The sequence below is a fragment of the Haemaphysalis longicornis genome, unplaced genomic scaffold, assembly GCF_048455015.1.
Source record: "Haemaphysalis longicornis isolate Haplotype H1 unplaced genomic scaffold, Haemaphysalis longicornis Haplotype H1 scaffold_7, whole genome shotgun sequence".
NCBI classification, from domain to species: domain Eukaryota; kingdom Metazoa; phylum Arthropoda; class Arachnida; order Ixodida; family Ixodidae; genus Haemaphysalis; species Haemaphysalis longicornis.
This window is the reverse complement of record NW_027526422.1, coordinates 36,362,714-36,377,989: the sequence shown is the minus strand read 5'-3', so window position 1 is coordinate 36,377,989 and position 15,276 is coordinate 36,362,714. Positions and strand designations below refer to the sequence as shown.

The 15,276-nt window shown below is 45.7% G+C and overlaps 1 protein-coding gene across 1 annotated transcript in view; it reads left to right on the top strand.

Annotated features, from left to right (window-relative positions):
- Positions 1–15,276, top strand: part of Iml1 (GATOR complex protein Iml1) — a 54,965-nt gene that overhangs the window by 11,220 nt on the left and 28,469 nt on the right. Inside the window, exons 11-21 of the mRNA XM_077676765.1 lie at positions 22–83; positions 2,359–2,429; positions 4,204–4,273; positions 4,362–4,395; positions 7,646–7,769; positions 9,003–9,208; positions 9,700–9,893; positions 10,645–10,699; positions 10,817–10,963; positions 14,047–14,172; positions 14,797–14,944. Of these exons, the coding sequence (XP_077532891.1) occupies positions 22–83; positions 2,359–2,429; positions 4,204–4,273; positions 4,362–4,395; positions 7,646–7,769; positions 9,003–9,208; positions 9,700–9,893; positions 10,645–10,699; positions 10,817–10,963; positions 14,047–14,172; positions 14,797–14,944 (1,237 nt within the window). The remainder of the gene's footprint in view (positions 1–21; positions 84–2,358; positions 2,430–4,203; positions 4,274–4,361; positions 4,396–7,645; positions 7,770–9,002; positions 9,209–9,699; positions 9,894–10,644; positions 10,700–10,816; positions 10,964–14,046; positions 14,173–14,796; positions 14,945–15,276) is intronic.

Genomic DNA, 15,276 nt, shown 5'->3' with positions numbered 1-15,276 from the left:
CCTTGTGCTTTGCATGTTCAGGCATTGGAAGTGACCTGGTGTGCCTTGGGGAACAGCCCCTGCATGCCGTGCCTCTGTTTAAGGTGAGCGCACACATTTCTCTCTCCCTCTTTCCTTTAGGTGTGCAAAGATATTTGCAATGCTGAAGGCATTTTTGGGCTACATGTCCGGAGATTTCATGGCTGTGTCTGTGATAAAAAAAACAAGGAGGAGAGGGCCGTGTGGTACTCATGTCTGGAATGTGTCATCGCTCTCATATGCTGAGGCCTGCCATTGTTAATTTGAGGCGAATGCCTTACAAGTGCCTCATCAGATGCGAAAAGTGACCGTGGTTGTAGTGGGCAGCGGCGCCAACATGAATGGTACCGAAACAGCTGCTGCTGTAACGAGAAAACAGACTGGGTTTGGGTGGATTTGAACCTGGCTTGCCAGAGCAGCAGCCAAGTGCACTAGCCCCAGAGCTAAGCTGGCACCCTGGCAGAGTGGAACAAGAACTAGCCTGATACTCTGACTGCGGGGGAAGCTGCAGCGTGAAGTGCGGCCAGTCTGCTTCTCAGAGTTATTCACATTGGAGTAACTCACGTCGGAGTAATTCATGGGGTAAAAACAAGAAGGAGTTGCAAACACGTCGTAGCAGTAAATTGCTAGGCCTTTGCGTTCAAACACACAAGCAGACTAAGCGCCCAAGTAATTTTTTTCTCATATATAGGCTTGATTTTGTCAGCCCCTAAACCGTCATCACCTGCCCAGGTATTTGCTTTGTCTGTTGCTTTTTTTATTTTTAAATCCCAATCTCTTTTCGCCTCCACAGCGGTAGCTTTTCGTGTAAAGGCTGACAAAGCAAGCACCCTGCATTATTTTTACTGGTGACAAAGAATCGGTGGGGCTGATGTATTGCGCGACGCAGGTGCGATCTGTTTTGTTGTCGTCTCATTTCTACTGCATGCTCACTGCAGCAGTTTTGGTGTTCTTATAATAGGGAAGACGGCCTGTGTCAGGAGCTGCTACGGATGCTGGCACATCTTTAGACTCCCCAGGTTTTGGTGAAGCTGCTAGAATGTCTCCTGAATTTTGTGTTCTAGTATTGCAAAGGGCTGTGCTACATATAAAAGCGTATGCAAAGGGAGTGAGTGAGTGAATAAAATGTTCAATGGAGCCGACTAGAAATAAATGAAAAAGATAACAGAAAGTAAATGAAAGGAAAGCTAGAACTGCTCGTTAATTTGACCTGGCTGTTTCACACTGAACAAGAAAGAGCTGACAGCTGACAGGTAGTTTGCAAATACAGTCGAACCTCGTTATATCGAACACGGGTATATCGAATTATTGCTTATATCGAACCATTGTCAGTTTTTTAAAAGAATTACATGCATTTTTAATTTTCTGTATCGAACTCGGTCGGTTAAGAAATGGATATATCGAACTCAGCGCCGGCCGAAAGCACGCGCTCCGGAGACAGGCGGCAGGCTTTCCCGCAACGCAGGGGAGAATAGCGGTAGCGCAGCAGGCGTTTGCGACTCAAACGCATGCCTCAGGCGCCGGTAGCGCCATTCAGGCTAGGCGGCATACGCAGTTGGCGGACTCCATTCTGAGGCTGACTCAGGCTCAGCCGAGTCAGCCTAACCGACGTGGAAATATCCGCGGAGGTCACCTGCGAGCTGACTTCAGAGGCGGTGGATGGCGAACCTGGCCCTTCGATCACCGAGGACCCCGCTCCGCTCCCAACTGCGGGCGAAGCTGTGGCCGCTGTGGAACTTTTACGCCGCTACTTCGGCGGAATGGAAGTTAGTGGTCTCGCGTTCGTGGACTCTTTGGAAACCATGGAGCAGGCTGTGGTACGACATGCCGTCAACTCGAAGAAACAGTCAACGCTGCTGCAGTTTTTTTCCCTTGGGAATAAATAGTTCACTTTAACGCTTCATGTGAGTAGTCATTCTTGTCGTTGCCTTTTTAGTGATTGAATGCGTTGCATTTTGACGCGTTTTTGATCAAATTTTATATATCGAATTTCGGTTATATCGAACTATTTCACGGTTCGCGCACTGTTCGATATAACGAGGTTTGACTGTAGTAAACTACCCTTCAACTACCCTTAAGCTACCTCCAGTACCTTCTGTCGGTACTTCGGTACATACTTAATGGAAGAACAGCGGTTTCATGTTTGGGGCATCATCACATTGTAGGTGTAAATGTAAGGCGGGACAAGTACAGAAGTATGGAGGGAGCTTGTGGACACAATGGTGTTTTAAAATGGGCTTGCCAGCAATCATGACTGCCTTCAGCAATGATACCTGCCCGCCCGATACAGATGAAATGCGTAATGGTGCCTCAATGCTGGCTTGTTTCTTTCATTTCCAGTTCCAGTCAAAAAACCCGTCAGTCCTGGACATGAAGGATGACTACAACATGCCGCATTGGATAAATCTGAGGTGCCTGTGACAACTTTATTATTAATGCACAGAAAGTTGTTTGTTAAATGGCTAATTTTGGTAGGTCAGCAGTATACAAGTCATGTCCAATCAAAGCTTCTTAACTATGCATTTCTGAAAGATGTGTGGGAAAAGTAGTCAAGATCTTAAAGAAGGCTGAAAATGATTGTTCTAATGACCCTCTCCTAAAACCATTTATGATAACAGACCTGTGGGTCTGTTATTGGGAATTGCCATCATGGTTATTATTTATGAGGGTCCAGGTCCAGGCCCTCCACATCTTGTATAGTGCTCTCGAAAATTAATTTGACAAAATAAGAAAAATTTGGAAATTTCATTATTTCTAATAAAGAATTGTTTATTTTTACTCTTGTAGCTATTCTGTAAAAGTTTTGTATGTAGGTGCTCTTAATATTAGACCAGAAAAAGGCTCATGCCTACTAAGTCTTCAAAACAAGACACATTAGTAACACTATGTTGGATTGGAAAAAATTTATTTGTGTCCTGTTAAATTTGACTCCTCCCTTTCCGGGCACATACTATTATTTAACAAAAATGTAGGCGTCAGTGTAGCTGTTCTGTCTCTCTGGATACCAGTTGACACAGATGCTTTCGGACATTTAACCAACAGTTGAAGGGACCCCAAAACATATTTTGAACATATGCAATAGACTCGTGCAATCTTGAGGCTATGTGCACAAGGACATATGAGTGAAATATCACCTTTTTTATTGTGCTTGTCTATGTTTATGTGTAGTAAGTTGTATTATTGCACACCTTCTTGCAAAATTTGCACACGTTTGTGGGAAGGTATTGCGTAGCTTCTTCACGTACGTGTCAAGGCGGCACCCAGCTGAACATCTTATCGACTAGTGCGAGTACAAAGCATTTGGTGAAACGAGCTTTCCACCGGCTTCGAATTGTGATTCTCTATTATCTGCACAGAGGAGTGAATTACACATGCAGTTGTGCAAGAAACACGACTGCTACAAGCAGCTGCCTTTAGTTTCCCTCTGCCAGCCTGCAACACATTTCATAAACTTAAAGCATTTTCTCCTAAGATGTGTACATTGATTGCTACAGCTGTATCAGATGACACTGAGGTGAAGTACAGGACGCGCAAAATTCAACCGCTGTATGTTAAGTTGTAAAAGGACTGTCAATATTGGTAGAACTCACAATGCCACGAGCACACCCTGACAGTATTTGAACTTTTTGCTTGCACAAGAGATGTTCCCACTGTGCTTCGGTAAAGTAACATTTAAATAAACTAAACCAGAACTTGGGTGACACTTTTTCTGACATGCATGGTGTCGGGAAGTGGAGCCTTCACAGTGTCGCGAGCAACGCAAAAGACAAGCAAAGAAACATGCATTCTTGCAGCATTAACAGAATTCTTGCGGGAGGAGATAGCTAAAACTGTGCTTTGCAGGACCATGCAGCACAGGCGTAGTGTTGGCAAAGGGTGCATCAGAATCTTTAACTCCAAACTCAGCTGCAATTTTTTTTTATTCCAGAAAATGCTGGATAAAGCATTTTTCTTGGATTTTATCTCGAATGGTTTCTGACCATGTTGGAATGCCTTAATGTATTGCGAGCCACTTTTTACAGATGCTGTACGTAAGGGGTTTTGATATTTTGCTTCTTTACAGCACGTTTTACATGCTGCACGTAAGGATTTTACTGTTTTGCTGTACCACCATTTCCAGAGTCCTTGTAATGGTGCGCGTTCTTGACTTCTGTTGGCCTTTCTCAATGTCTTCTTTATGCGCAGCTTCTACTCAACCACACCGGCACAGTTTTACTCAAAATTTGTGCCTCGCATAAAGTTGCCCACCCCTCAGGTCAGTGCACAGACTTAGCAGTTCACAACATTTCATTTTTCTCAATGACGTGCCTGCGACTAATGTTATTTTTTGCGTGCATGTGTAGCCGAAGCCCAGCCATGTGAAAGCACTTGGAACAGGTGTGTATGGTGCACGCACTTTTGGTTTACTGTGTTTGCATTACAAGCCTTACTATTTTGCGTCCTTGTGGAGATCATAGCCACAGTAAAGAATACAGTTGATACGATGATGCCTTTCGTGCTACAGAATTTGTTAAAATAAGCCACTGTAACATTGTTGTATTCATGCCCCCAGGTGCGGGTTCCACCTCTAGTTGAACACGTTGTGACATTTTTGTGTCACAGTTGACGAAAGCTGACTTTCTGCTGTATTTACTTAGTGTTTCCTGCTGAGGTCACATCTTGCACATAAGTTTTCAGGTGGAAATCTGTGGACTCTGCAATGCGAAGAATGTATTTTTTTTAGTTCACAGAGCGCCATTTTTTCATAAAGCTTGCTTCGAGCCTTTTTTCTCCTCCAGATTTAGTGGTGATGTGTGAAAACTTGTCTTTGTCACATGTACAGCAAGCTCGTTCTTCTGGCTTTACCACACCCTACATGATCTAATGGTGGATTCTCTGCGCATTGGCAAAAGTGCACGAAAACTGTTCAACATGCATAATTGTGTTCATAAAACACACATGCGTAAGGATGTTCGCTGTAAGAAAGAATTTCATTTACCGTATTTACTCACGTAATGATCGCACCCCTAAAGTTTGCCGTCAAATTTCGATTTTTTTTTAAATTTCCCGCACTATGAATGCACCCTGAACTTTCCGCAGCAGTATGTCGTATGTGATCCAAGTCTAGCTGATGATGATCGGGCTTACCTCTGTTTCCTTCCCTTGCTGATATTACCGATATCGGCAAGCATGCGTTCAATATTGATGAGGAAGAAACTCTCACTAAATGCACATAATGTACTCACAAGAAAAAAAAAAATTCGTTCAGCTTGCTGCGTCGGCCCCATGTCTGTTTTGATGTCCCGCACTGTGACCGCGGCAGCTACTTATTGATCGCCCTGTTGTCACCTCGCAGCAAACTCCTTCCGGCACGTTCCGTAATTCATGAAAACACTGCATTTTGCGTCACTTTGCAGGCTGGCGGCAGTGTGCGGAGTTTTTATTATGTTTTTATTTATTATTTTTATTATGTTCATGAGACCTATCGTAAAAATTTTGACCCGCAACTTGCTTGTCTTTTCTTTGCTCAAAAGCTTTTCACGAAAAATTTACCTGGCGTAATGAACGCAGCCCTAAATTTGCATCAAATTTTTTTGAAAAAAAGTGTGATCATTACGCGAGTAAATACGGTATTAGATTTTGCATGCCTCTTCAGTCATGGGGTTGCCATCACCTTCTCAAGTCCACAGGACAAGTGCAGGGTTCAGCCGTTGTTTAATGTGGTGAACTACTGGTTTAGCATTTGTGAATGGGAATTTGTCATTTTGTTATCAAACTAGAGCAATAAAAAAACGCAGTGTCTAGAGTTACGTCTGACGGAACCCAAAATTGAAAACTAGAGTTACGTCCGACGGAACTTTAAGCCAGTTTCTAGAGTTACGTCCAACGTAACCCAAAATTGAAAACTAAAGCTACGTCCGACGGAACTCTAAGCCGGTTTCTAGAGTTACGTCCGACGTAACCCAAAATTGAAAACTAAAGTTACGTCCGACGGAACTATAAGCCAGTTTCTAGAGTTACGTCCGACGGAACCCAAAAATGAAAACTAGAGCTACGTCCGACGTAACTTTAAGCCAGTTTCTAGAGTTACGTCCGACGGAACTTTAGGCCAATGTTTTTTTTTTAGTTACGTCCGGCGAACGTAAAGCATTAAAAAAATTACAGCTAACGGCACCAAATATACCATGACGCTCCATATGTGTAATCTGTCACTTGTACGATACACGGCGTACGATGTACAATGCAGCGCTGTGGCTTCGAATCCCAGCTGGGTTGATGGATTTTTCAATTAAATAATTGAAAAATTTTCTGTACTAGTCCTTGTAGACTTCTTTCCATATCCAACACATGCAAGGAAAGGAGAAGGCAGGAATTAACAAAAATAGAATGTCTTGCCCTGGGTGCAGTGCCAGTTTGTAGGGTCTGCAGTTTGTGCCGAGAACGAATTTGCATGGGTCAAGAGTCTTTTAACTCATGTAATTAATTAGGCTGGGCGCCAGTTAATATTTTACCCCGATTAATCGGCATCGATTAATGCGATTATGCATAGATGTTGTGTTGGTTTGGCAGAAAAAAGACCAAAAATAATTATTGATCAATATGCTCACATGCTTGTTCAGACACATTCCAGATGAGGTAAGTACGTCATCATCACGACTCATGATGCGGGCGACACGCTTGTTAGCTCGCTCGTCACTCACACTTTTTAGAATCGGGAACATCAGCACCCGCCGTGAGTGCCGATGGTGCCGATTAATCGTGCTTTTCTTGATACAGAAATAGTTTATACAATGGGTTTTTTGTACCGTGTATATTTGTAGTTCTTATTTGAAATTTTGGCCTGTGGCATGAAAATACACGAGTTGAGAGGTACAGTCTAAGAGTTGTCGATGAATTATTAAAGAGTTTTAGCAATCGAATTAATCGATGCCAATTAATCGGGTTGAAATATTAACTGACACCCAACCCTATTAATTACTCTTGAACCATGTAAATTGGTTCAAGAGTCTTCAAGAGCTGTAAATTTTTTGTGCTTTACATTACGCGGGACGTAACTCAAAACATTGGCCTAAAGTTCCGTCGGACGTAACTTTAGTTTTCAATTTGGGGTTCCGTCAGACGTAACTCTAGAAACCAGCTTAAAGTTCCGTCGGACGTAACCCTAGTTTTCAATTTTGGGTTACGTCGGACGTAACTCTAGAAACTGGCTTAAAGTTACGTCGGACGTAACCCTAGTTTTCAATTCTGAGTTCCGTCGGACGTAACTTTAGAAACTGGCTTAAAGTTCCGTCTGACGTAACTCTAGTTTTCGATTTTGGGTTCCGTCGGACGTAACTCTAGACACTGCGATAAAAAAAATGTGCTGAGGTGCTCACTGGGCACTGACCAAAGCAAAGTACTCCATCCTTGGAATGATATGTTATGTCTAAGTTTGAACTTTTTTTTCTCATATGGAAGCACTGATAGGTATTAAAAATACTTCTGTTACACTAATTTGTCATTTTTCATCTGGTTCTGGAAGGGTCAAGCTGTTATGTCGTTGCAGTCTAATGGCACTGGGAAATATGCTAGTTTTATCATGCACTACTGTAGCAGCATTCATATGCCTATGTCATTAACATTTTTTTTTTTTTTACTTTCTAAATAGGATTGTACGCATGTCGTAGTCAACCAGCCATCCGGGCCTCTGACAGCATCTCTGTTGTTTATGACTATGACGAGTATGATGCCAACATCTTCAAGGGGTGCTCTCCAAGCCAGCTTGGCCCAAAGTAAGCACCGTTTAAGGCACCTGGATGTTGGGGTCATTTGGCATAGGGAGGCATGTAGCATGAGCCAATCAAATAATTGCACTTGTTGCAGTGTTATGCTCTTTGTAGTATTGTTCCGCATGCAAATTACAAGTTTTATTGCATGTTATTGATCTATAGCTTGTTTCTTATTGTGTGTCTTCCCTTTTGCTAGTTTGGTGATTGAGGTTCTTTCTGCTGTGGGATAGCCTTGTACACAGCATTGAAGTGATGCAGTTGGGGCATTTGCAAAAATGTTCCGGTACTCAATTGAATCTGCTGTGAGCTAAATGCATGTATATTTTTAACTAGATTAAACTGATGATGTTGCAGATGAACCCTTTAGCCAAATGATTTAATATTTAGATCGTTTGAGATTTGAGAGAGGAAATGTGATGATCATCTTTACCTTTGTAATGAGAAGCCTTGAAATGCTCCGGGAGACACTGTGTCTATACATGTCCAAGAGGAAATGGCTGTTTCGTTGAATGAGTGTTCATGCATCCGCTAATTGCCAGCCATGCTCTCACAGTCTAAATGTGCCATTCTGTGGTCGCGGCTGTTGTCGTGGCATCCCACAGAGGCTTCGAAAGCCAAGCCATTTATATAGTCATAAGTGTTTGAAACTCGTGAACCGCTGGCGCTTGTCATACATCTCCCCGTTGTTTAGCGCAAAGAAAACTGCGGGTACATTTGATGCAAAATATACGTAACTAACCGGCAGCGCCCGCGTTCATTTAGTTAGGAACGCTCATTGGGTTGGTTTTTACGATAGTAAGCAAAAAAAAAGTGGCACTGCAACACCGGCATGTGTGGGAGGAAAAGCGAGCACAAAAAGAACAGAACTCCCGCTGGTGTTGTTTCAGGCAGGGGGCGCGCACGCACTGTGAAGGCGGGAAATTTGAAATGCATTTGGTGGTAGCAGTGAGCGGATAACGGCGCTTCAGCCCATTTTGGCGAATCACTACTCGGCACTTCCGACAGCTTTCACGTTGAGTGGAACGGCTTTAATTTTTTGTTTTTCTTGCAACTCGAGATGTTATTCACTGCTTCCGCAGTACATGCCATGTGTGCTAAGTTTGGCAAAATGCATGGGTCTCTGCTGCATTTGTCAGCCTGTGATATTTGGCCAACTTGCCCTGTGGCTGCGGTCTAACCAGCCTAACCTGACCTTGCGCCTGTTCCGCCCTTTTCTCCCTGCTCCGCCCTGTGGAGGATGAGCACGCTGCAGAGGGCCAACATGCGGCGCCGCTCGCACCTGCCGACACCACCCCGGCCCCTGAGCAAGGACGAGGAGTACTCGACGCCGTCGCCCACCTTTTCCAACGGGTCGTCCCACTCCCGCTCGGGGGCCATCTCCATCCCCAGGAAGAGCGCCTCACCTTACGCCAGCTCGCAGGCGTCCACCCACGGCAGTGATGGTGCGTGGGGCACGCATGCGTATAGGTAACCATACAACTGGGCAGAGGGAGCCGTCTAAGAACAGGCGGCATGCGAGAGTGTTTCACCTGGTTTGAGTGATATCTCAACAGTTTGTTTCCACAAACAGCAAATTTGTTGTGACAAGAAGTACAAGTAGCCATCGAATAAACACAAAGGGTAAGGAGAACTAAAAGGGGCTTCTCACACTCATGTTGCAGGGTCTGTCCTTACAACACGATTGTAACACATGCGTCAACCTGTGTCTGAAGTACGTGTTCATTTTATTTGCGTATTTTTGTACAACCTCACGAAACCGTGAAAAGCAAAAGAAACCTCATGCTAGACATTTGGTCAGGTCCACAATGTTTTGGAGCTTCCTCTTCCTTGACTCTGTTGATGCAAACTGCTATGACGAATCGGGCACGTCGGTGACGGGCTGGAGGTGAATGCCGAGAAATATACTGATGAACCCCCTCTCGGTCGTCCCCAGGGTCGGCCCTGGTGCTGTGTGAGCAGGAGAAGCCCCGGGTGGTGGCGGCGGCCAAGGATGACCTGGAGTTTGTGTCCTCCCCGCCCCACCGCACGGTGGTGGGCAGTGCGGGGCAGCTGCCCGAAGCCCTGCAGGAGAGGCAGAAGACGCCGCAGCAGCCCCGGGCGCTCATCAACCCCTTTGATCCCTCACAGGTGAGGGGGAATATGGGCTGGGGGCAGCAGGCCTGCTGATGAAGGGCCACTGGGGGGGCACGCAGTTGTCCAGGTTGCTGGCATCCTCCGAACAAGACCACTCCTTGGTATACTGCAAGCACAAACACACAAAGATGTGAAAGTGACAAGGTGGTGCCTGTCTCATATCCTTGTCTGTCTGCACTGCTAGTGTTTTACACAAACACGGAGTGACCAAGCCCAGTTACGTGTCCTTCTTGGAGTGAACAAGCTTGCTTTACTGCATATGGGATTACTTGTTTCCTCCTCATTGTGGGCAGCCCTTAAATTTCGCAGAATCCTCAGAATTTAAGCAATTCCCTGCTGGTTGGATGGTAGCATTAGATAATGCTGATTTTGCTACGTGAGCTCTGTCAGGCACATATTTAAATCCTTGAAGATCATTTGTGGGCTGCATTAGTGAGGTGTCAAGTAGTTTTGATGCAATGTCACCTTCCCCGCACATAAATCTGCTTGTGGGCTGTTTTTTGAGCTGGTAGATGGTTTCTGTTTTGATAGATTTTGTACAAAAGTGCTTTGTGCAGCCTGAGTAATAAAACAAAAAAAAGTTGTGCAGGCATGATATTGCTCCACATTTACTGCAGCAAGGATTGGTGGACCTCTGCTTGAGCAGCTTGTGCTTTCTCTTGGATTGCATAATGTGTCTGTTTCTGCTGCGGCAGCTATGATGAGCACACTTTTGAAGCCATCCTCTCGTGTTTCTAACGTGCAGGTGACCATCAAGCTGACTTCAAACCGACGCCGGTGGACGCATGTTTTCCCTTTGGGTGCGGTTCTTTTTGTTGCGTCTATGCTTGCTCATACCTTACAGTTCTGTGGGCCACAATATGCCGAATTGTTGGTTTCCTTTGTCCCTCCCCATCTCCCCCGTCTCCTGTTGCCAGGCCCCACGGGGATCTTCATGCAGCAGCACCACTACCAAGCCATCCCGCACAGCTCCAGCCGCACCTCCAGCCTGAACCAGGAGCACCCGACCATTCAGGAGAAGCCGCCCCCCGTGGACCACCACACCAAGAAGGCTCCCAAAGACGGTCAGTCATTGTTGAATTCGTAAAGAAAGGGCACTTTGTGGGCCCCATTTGTCTGTGCAGACTGCAGGGGTTCAGCAGATCCCTTCACAACATAGTTTCGTACTAATATATAGTAGAGGGAAATCTGGCGCTGCAATCGTGGGCTGCCGTGGGCGCCGCCATTGCAGCTAGCAGCGTTGCTCGCTTACTTGGCTTCGCTAACCACAGGGCTTGTTTTTTGGTCTTGAAGCCAAAATCAACAAAAAAAAAAAGGTAACATCTTTTTCTTGTTCATCTTGCATGAAGCTTCTAAATAATTCCTGACAAGTATAACTTTTTGGAGCTTCAATTTTATAATAACAAAACAAATTTGATTAATCTTCTACAGTAACAGGGGTGAGACAGCTGCGCATATTGCGCAGATTTGATACAAATTTGTTTTCCTGTGCCAGACTGCTCCAAAAGCTTGAAAATTGCAATAATTGCGCCAAACTGCTCCAAAACAGTCTGAGAGCCAACTATTTTAACGCTCCCGTCAGTTTCAGCGGGGAAAAATGCTTACTGACGGCATAATTTTCCAGCACCCCCAAGGTGATGCTGTTTCTAAAAGATTAATTGATTGATCAATCAATAAAAAACCTGCATAAAATTTTCCTCGAGATAGTTTTTTCGAAAGTCACAAGTTGCATATGTTATATTCTGTGTGTTTTTAAAGTTTTTCATCGAAAACCATTCCAAAGTCCTGTAGAAAAAATACTTACGTGTACTGAGGCATCAAACAACTTGTGCAAGTTGATGAAAAAACGGCAATTTTTGGAGTGCCGTATCTCCGGAATGACACCATACGGCGGCGCCATCTTGGTGTGGTGAAGATGTGACATTGGGGCCGCCGGGCGAAGCAGAATATTGCTTGGGGTTCAGGCAGTGTGCTCTTCGCCGATTTCTACCTTGGTTTTAGTTATTGGGGTGGCTCGGTTTACATTTACTCGTTTCATCCGTTGCGGGAAGTTGTGGGACTCGAAAGACGGCAGTTCATCAAAAACATCGTGGTGCTCGTGAATTCGCCGGGTTTCGACTTGAGTGTGAGGCTGGTGCGTGCTTGAAGTGAAATTTCTGACTCATCGTGGTGTTATAAAACTGCAGTTTCCCTGCAGTTTTATGTTTAGCCTGCAGCGGGGGAAGCTGCAGGCTAAACATACCAACGTTACTCAAATTACGATCGTATTGAACCTTGTGGGCATAATGGGTCTAGCTACGGGATAGCGAACCACCCCGGCTAGCTTCGTTAGGAACGTTGAGCGCCGATGTGAGCTCGACGGTCCATTGTGGGCCTAAGTGGGGTTCAGGGTGTTCCCCCTACGGCCGGAACTGACCCATCCAAAATCCCCCAGAGAGGTACGCGGCGTCCACAAGGGAGACGCCGCGACGGGTTCGACTCACCGACACAGGCGACGACAGGCTCCAAGGGGCCAGGACGAACCAGGTGGTTTATTGGCCGAGTTGTACATTGCATAATAACGCCAAGGCCGGGTTAAGAACTACACTGTACCGACGCGCGCCTCAAGGCCGGGCTCGAGCGGGCCCGACGGCTGAGGCAACACGGGGCTGCCGGCGAGGTGGGGGTAGCCTCCCTCGCGTGTCCGATTGGGGTCATGGGCCCCGCTTCGGACTGGTGGCGGCGAGGGTGCGATACGAGCCGCGATCCCTCGCGTTCCCTATACTCTATCCTCCATCTCGTTCCGAGTCCAGAGAGCGATCCCCGAGCGCATGAGAGAGTCAGCGAGAGAGAGCCATCCAGAGAGACCCGCGAAACGTTTGCGTCGCGGTTATAAGGCGCGGAGGAGAGGAGGCAGGTTCCCAGGCGAGGAGGAGCGACAGCGGCGGCGGTACAGTCGGTGCCCGCCGGCGCGTCTGCCCGTGAGGTTGACGTCACGTGCGCGGGAAAGCGCGCTCGTTCGAACATCGCGCTCGCGGGAGCAGGAAAGGGGATCAAGCAGATCCCCACAACCTGCACCTTGGGGATTGAAATAGGAGGGCTGGTGGGGTGCCATGACTGTCACCTCGCTTTGCGCAACTTTTGCCATGGCTCTACACTTGTGCGTAAAGCCGAGTCTGGGATTACAAAAATAACAATTTCGGCATTCACATGGTAATAAAAATACCTTACGATTGCTTAGTTTTTCAATTCCATATTCTCAACGGCACTCCACGCTATCTATGCATAGAGCCTAGAAATTTTAAAATGGTATGTAAAAAGGTAGTGCAGTTCGTACCTTGTGATACTCTGGTAGAAAAAACTTTATTGAAAGGCTGTTTCAGTGTTCTGTATATTCAAAACCGATTAAAAACTGCACTTGTCCCCCGTGAGTTGCTGAAAATTTTAGTTTTTAGGCTCCTAAGGTGACATAATAAATATCGTTCTCCTGCTCCAAATCGAGGTTCTTCTGCTCCAAAATCGAGATTTCGCTGCTCCAAAAACTGCTCCCAAATCTGATTCAGCCGTCTCACCCCTGCAGTAATGTTGTTGCGTTTTTGCAGCCAGAGACAACTTTCCAGCCTGTTCATGAGCCATGCCAAGGACAAGTGGAATGTGCCTGCCCGGTACATGGCGGAATGCTTGCTGTGTGCAGCTCCCCTACACAGTGGCGCCAGATTTCCCTCTAGTATAAATTAGTATGATACTCTGTGCTTCACAACACCTTACTTCCATAGCCACTTTGGGGCGATGCTAGGTGTTCCCTTTTCTTAATGTCACAACGCGCCTTGTTGCAACCTCTTCACGTGGCAGCATCTAAGCTGTGCAGGAAAGCCAGACTCACACCTCTGACATACAGGCAGCTTTAGCTGTGTGCTTGGAAAGGGTGCCAGCAGCACTTTGGTTCTGCTAATAAAATCTGTTAACATCATCGCGAGCGCTCCTCGATGATGTCAAGAAGTGATAACCTCTTTAGCCTCCTATAGGACAGATGACATCGTTTGAACATAGTGGGCGTTGTTCTGTGTGGGTGAGAGACTTTAAATGAGCACTGAAATATTTGCAAACCAGTTCTTGCTTATACCTTTGGTATTTTATGGAAGGGTGTTTTATGCACTGTTTGTTGCAGTCCATGTGAGGTCACGGGGAGTGTTTGGATCGTCCCTTGGAAACGAGACCCCCATAGCCAAGTCTGGACACAGCTGGCTCTGGGGAACCACAGGTGAACAGGAATGGACCCCTGCCCTGACCACTGGTAAGCACTTAACCTACACAATGGCTGTATCGCAGCCAAATTAGTGCATCATAGCTTTCGTTCTGCTCTGCCTAGTCTAAGAAAGATTATTAGAGCAGGTTGCATTTTTGTATGGCACTAGGCCATCCATGACTTTCAGCGACACTATTGTGTACTTTATTGAAGGCATCTCTCTAACAAATTATTGCTGCAACAAAGCTGCTGTACTATCTTGATGGTACAAGTTTTTTTGGGTATTAAAAATGTTTGTGTCACCAGAAATTAACTTTACCGTAGTTGACAGGAGCAAAGAGAATGTGTGCCAACTTGTGAATTCTTTTTCTTTACTTTTGTAGAAAGTTGGGCAAAATTTTTGCTTTCAATGGAATTCATTGTCAAGCCAGAATGGGAAAACACAGGAGGGAAATACTAATGTGCTTGCTCTTCCTTTTTCCTCTTGCATCAGTCATTTTTTGTTAGCACTGTTTATTCTGTCTCCGTTTGCATTTGAATGAGTTGGCTATGTTTTTTGGTGTTGTCTCTGCCTCAGGGCTGCCAAGAATGCACTTGTAAAAAATGTAAATGCTTGCGCCCACGTCTTCAGTTATGTTGCCCAACCTTGTTGGCATTCTGTAATCTTTCCAGGGGTGGACTGGAAGAGCCTGGTGATACCAGCCTGCCTGCCGGTCACCACAGATTTCTTCCCAGACAAGCACAGCCTCCAGTTTGACTATGTCGTGTCCGACTACAGCCTTCTCCCCGAAGAGCACAACTCAGAAATCATTCAGAGGAGGCGCGTGCACCACCCTTCCTTCTTCTGAGCTGCCCAGGCATTTATTGTTCCTAAAAATTAAAAATAAAAAGGAAAGAAGTAAGATGAGAAGAGGGGTGTTACCTACTAGCCTTGAAGGCACCTTAAAGAAAATTAGGTCTTTTAACGCATCATGAGCTTGCTACCTCTATGCAGTAACAAGAGGTACTTCCTTCGTTTAGAAGCCACGAGTTCTCAGTGCTTCGTATTTGTGACCTAAAGTGAAAAATCGCAGGTGGGGAGCAAGACATCTCTACTTCCAAGCTGCACAAGGTAGCTTTATTAAGCAGCCATTGCTCATATGTTATAAGCAC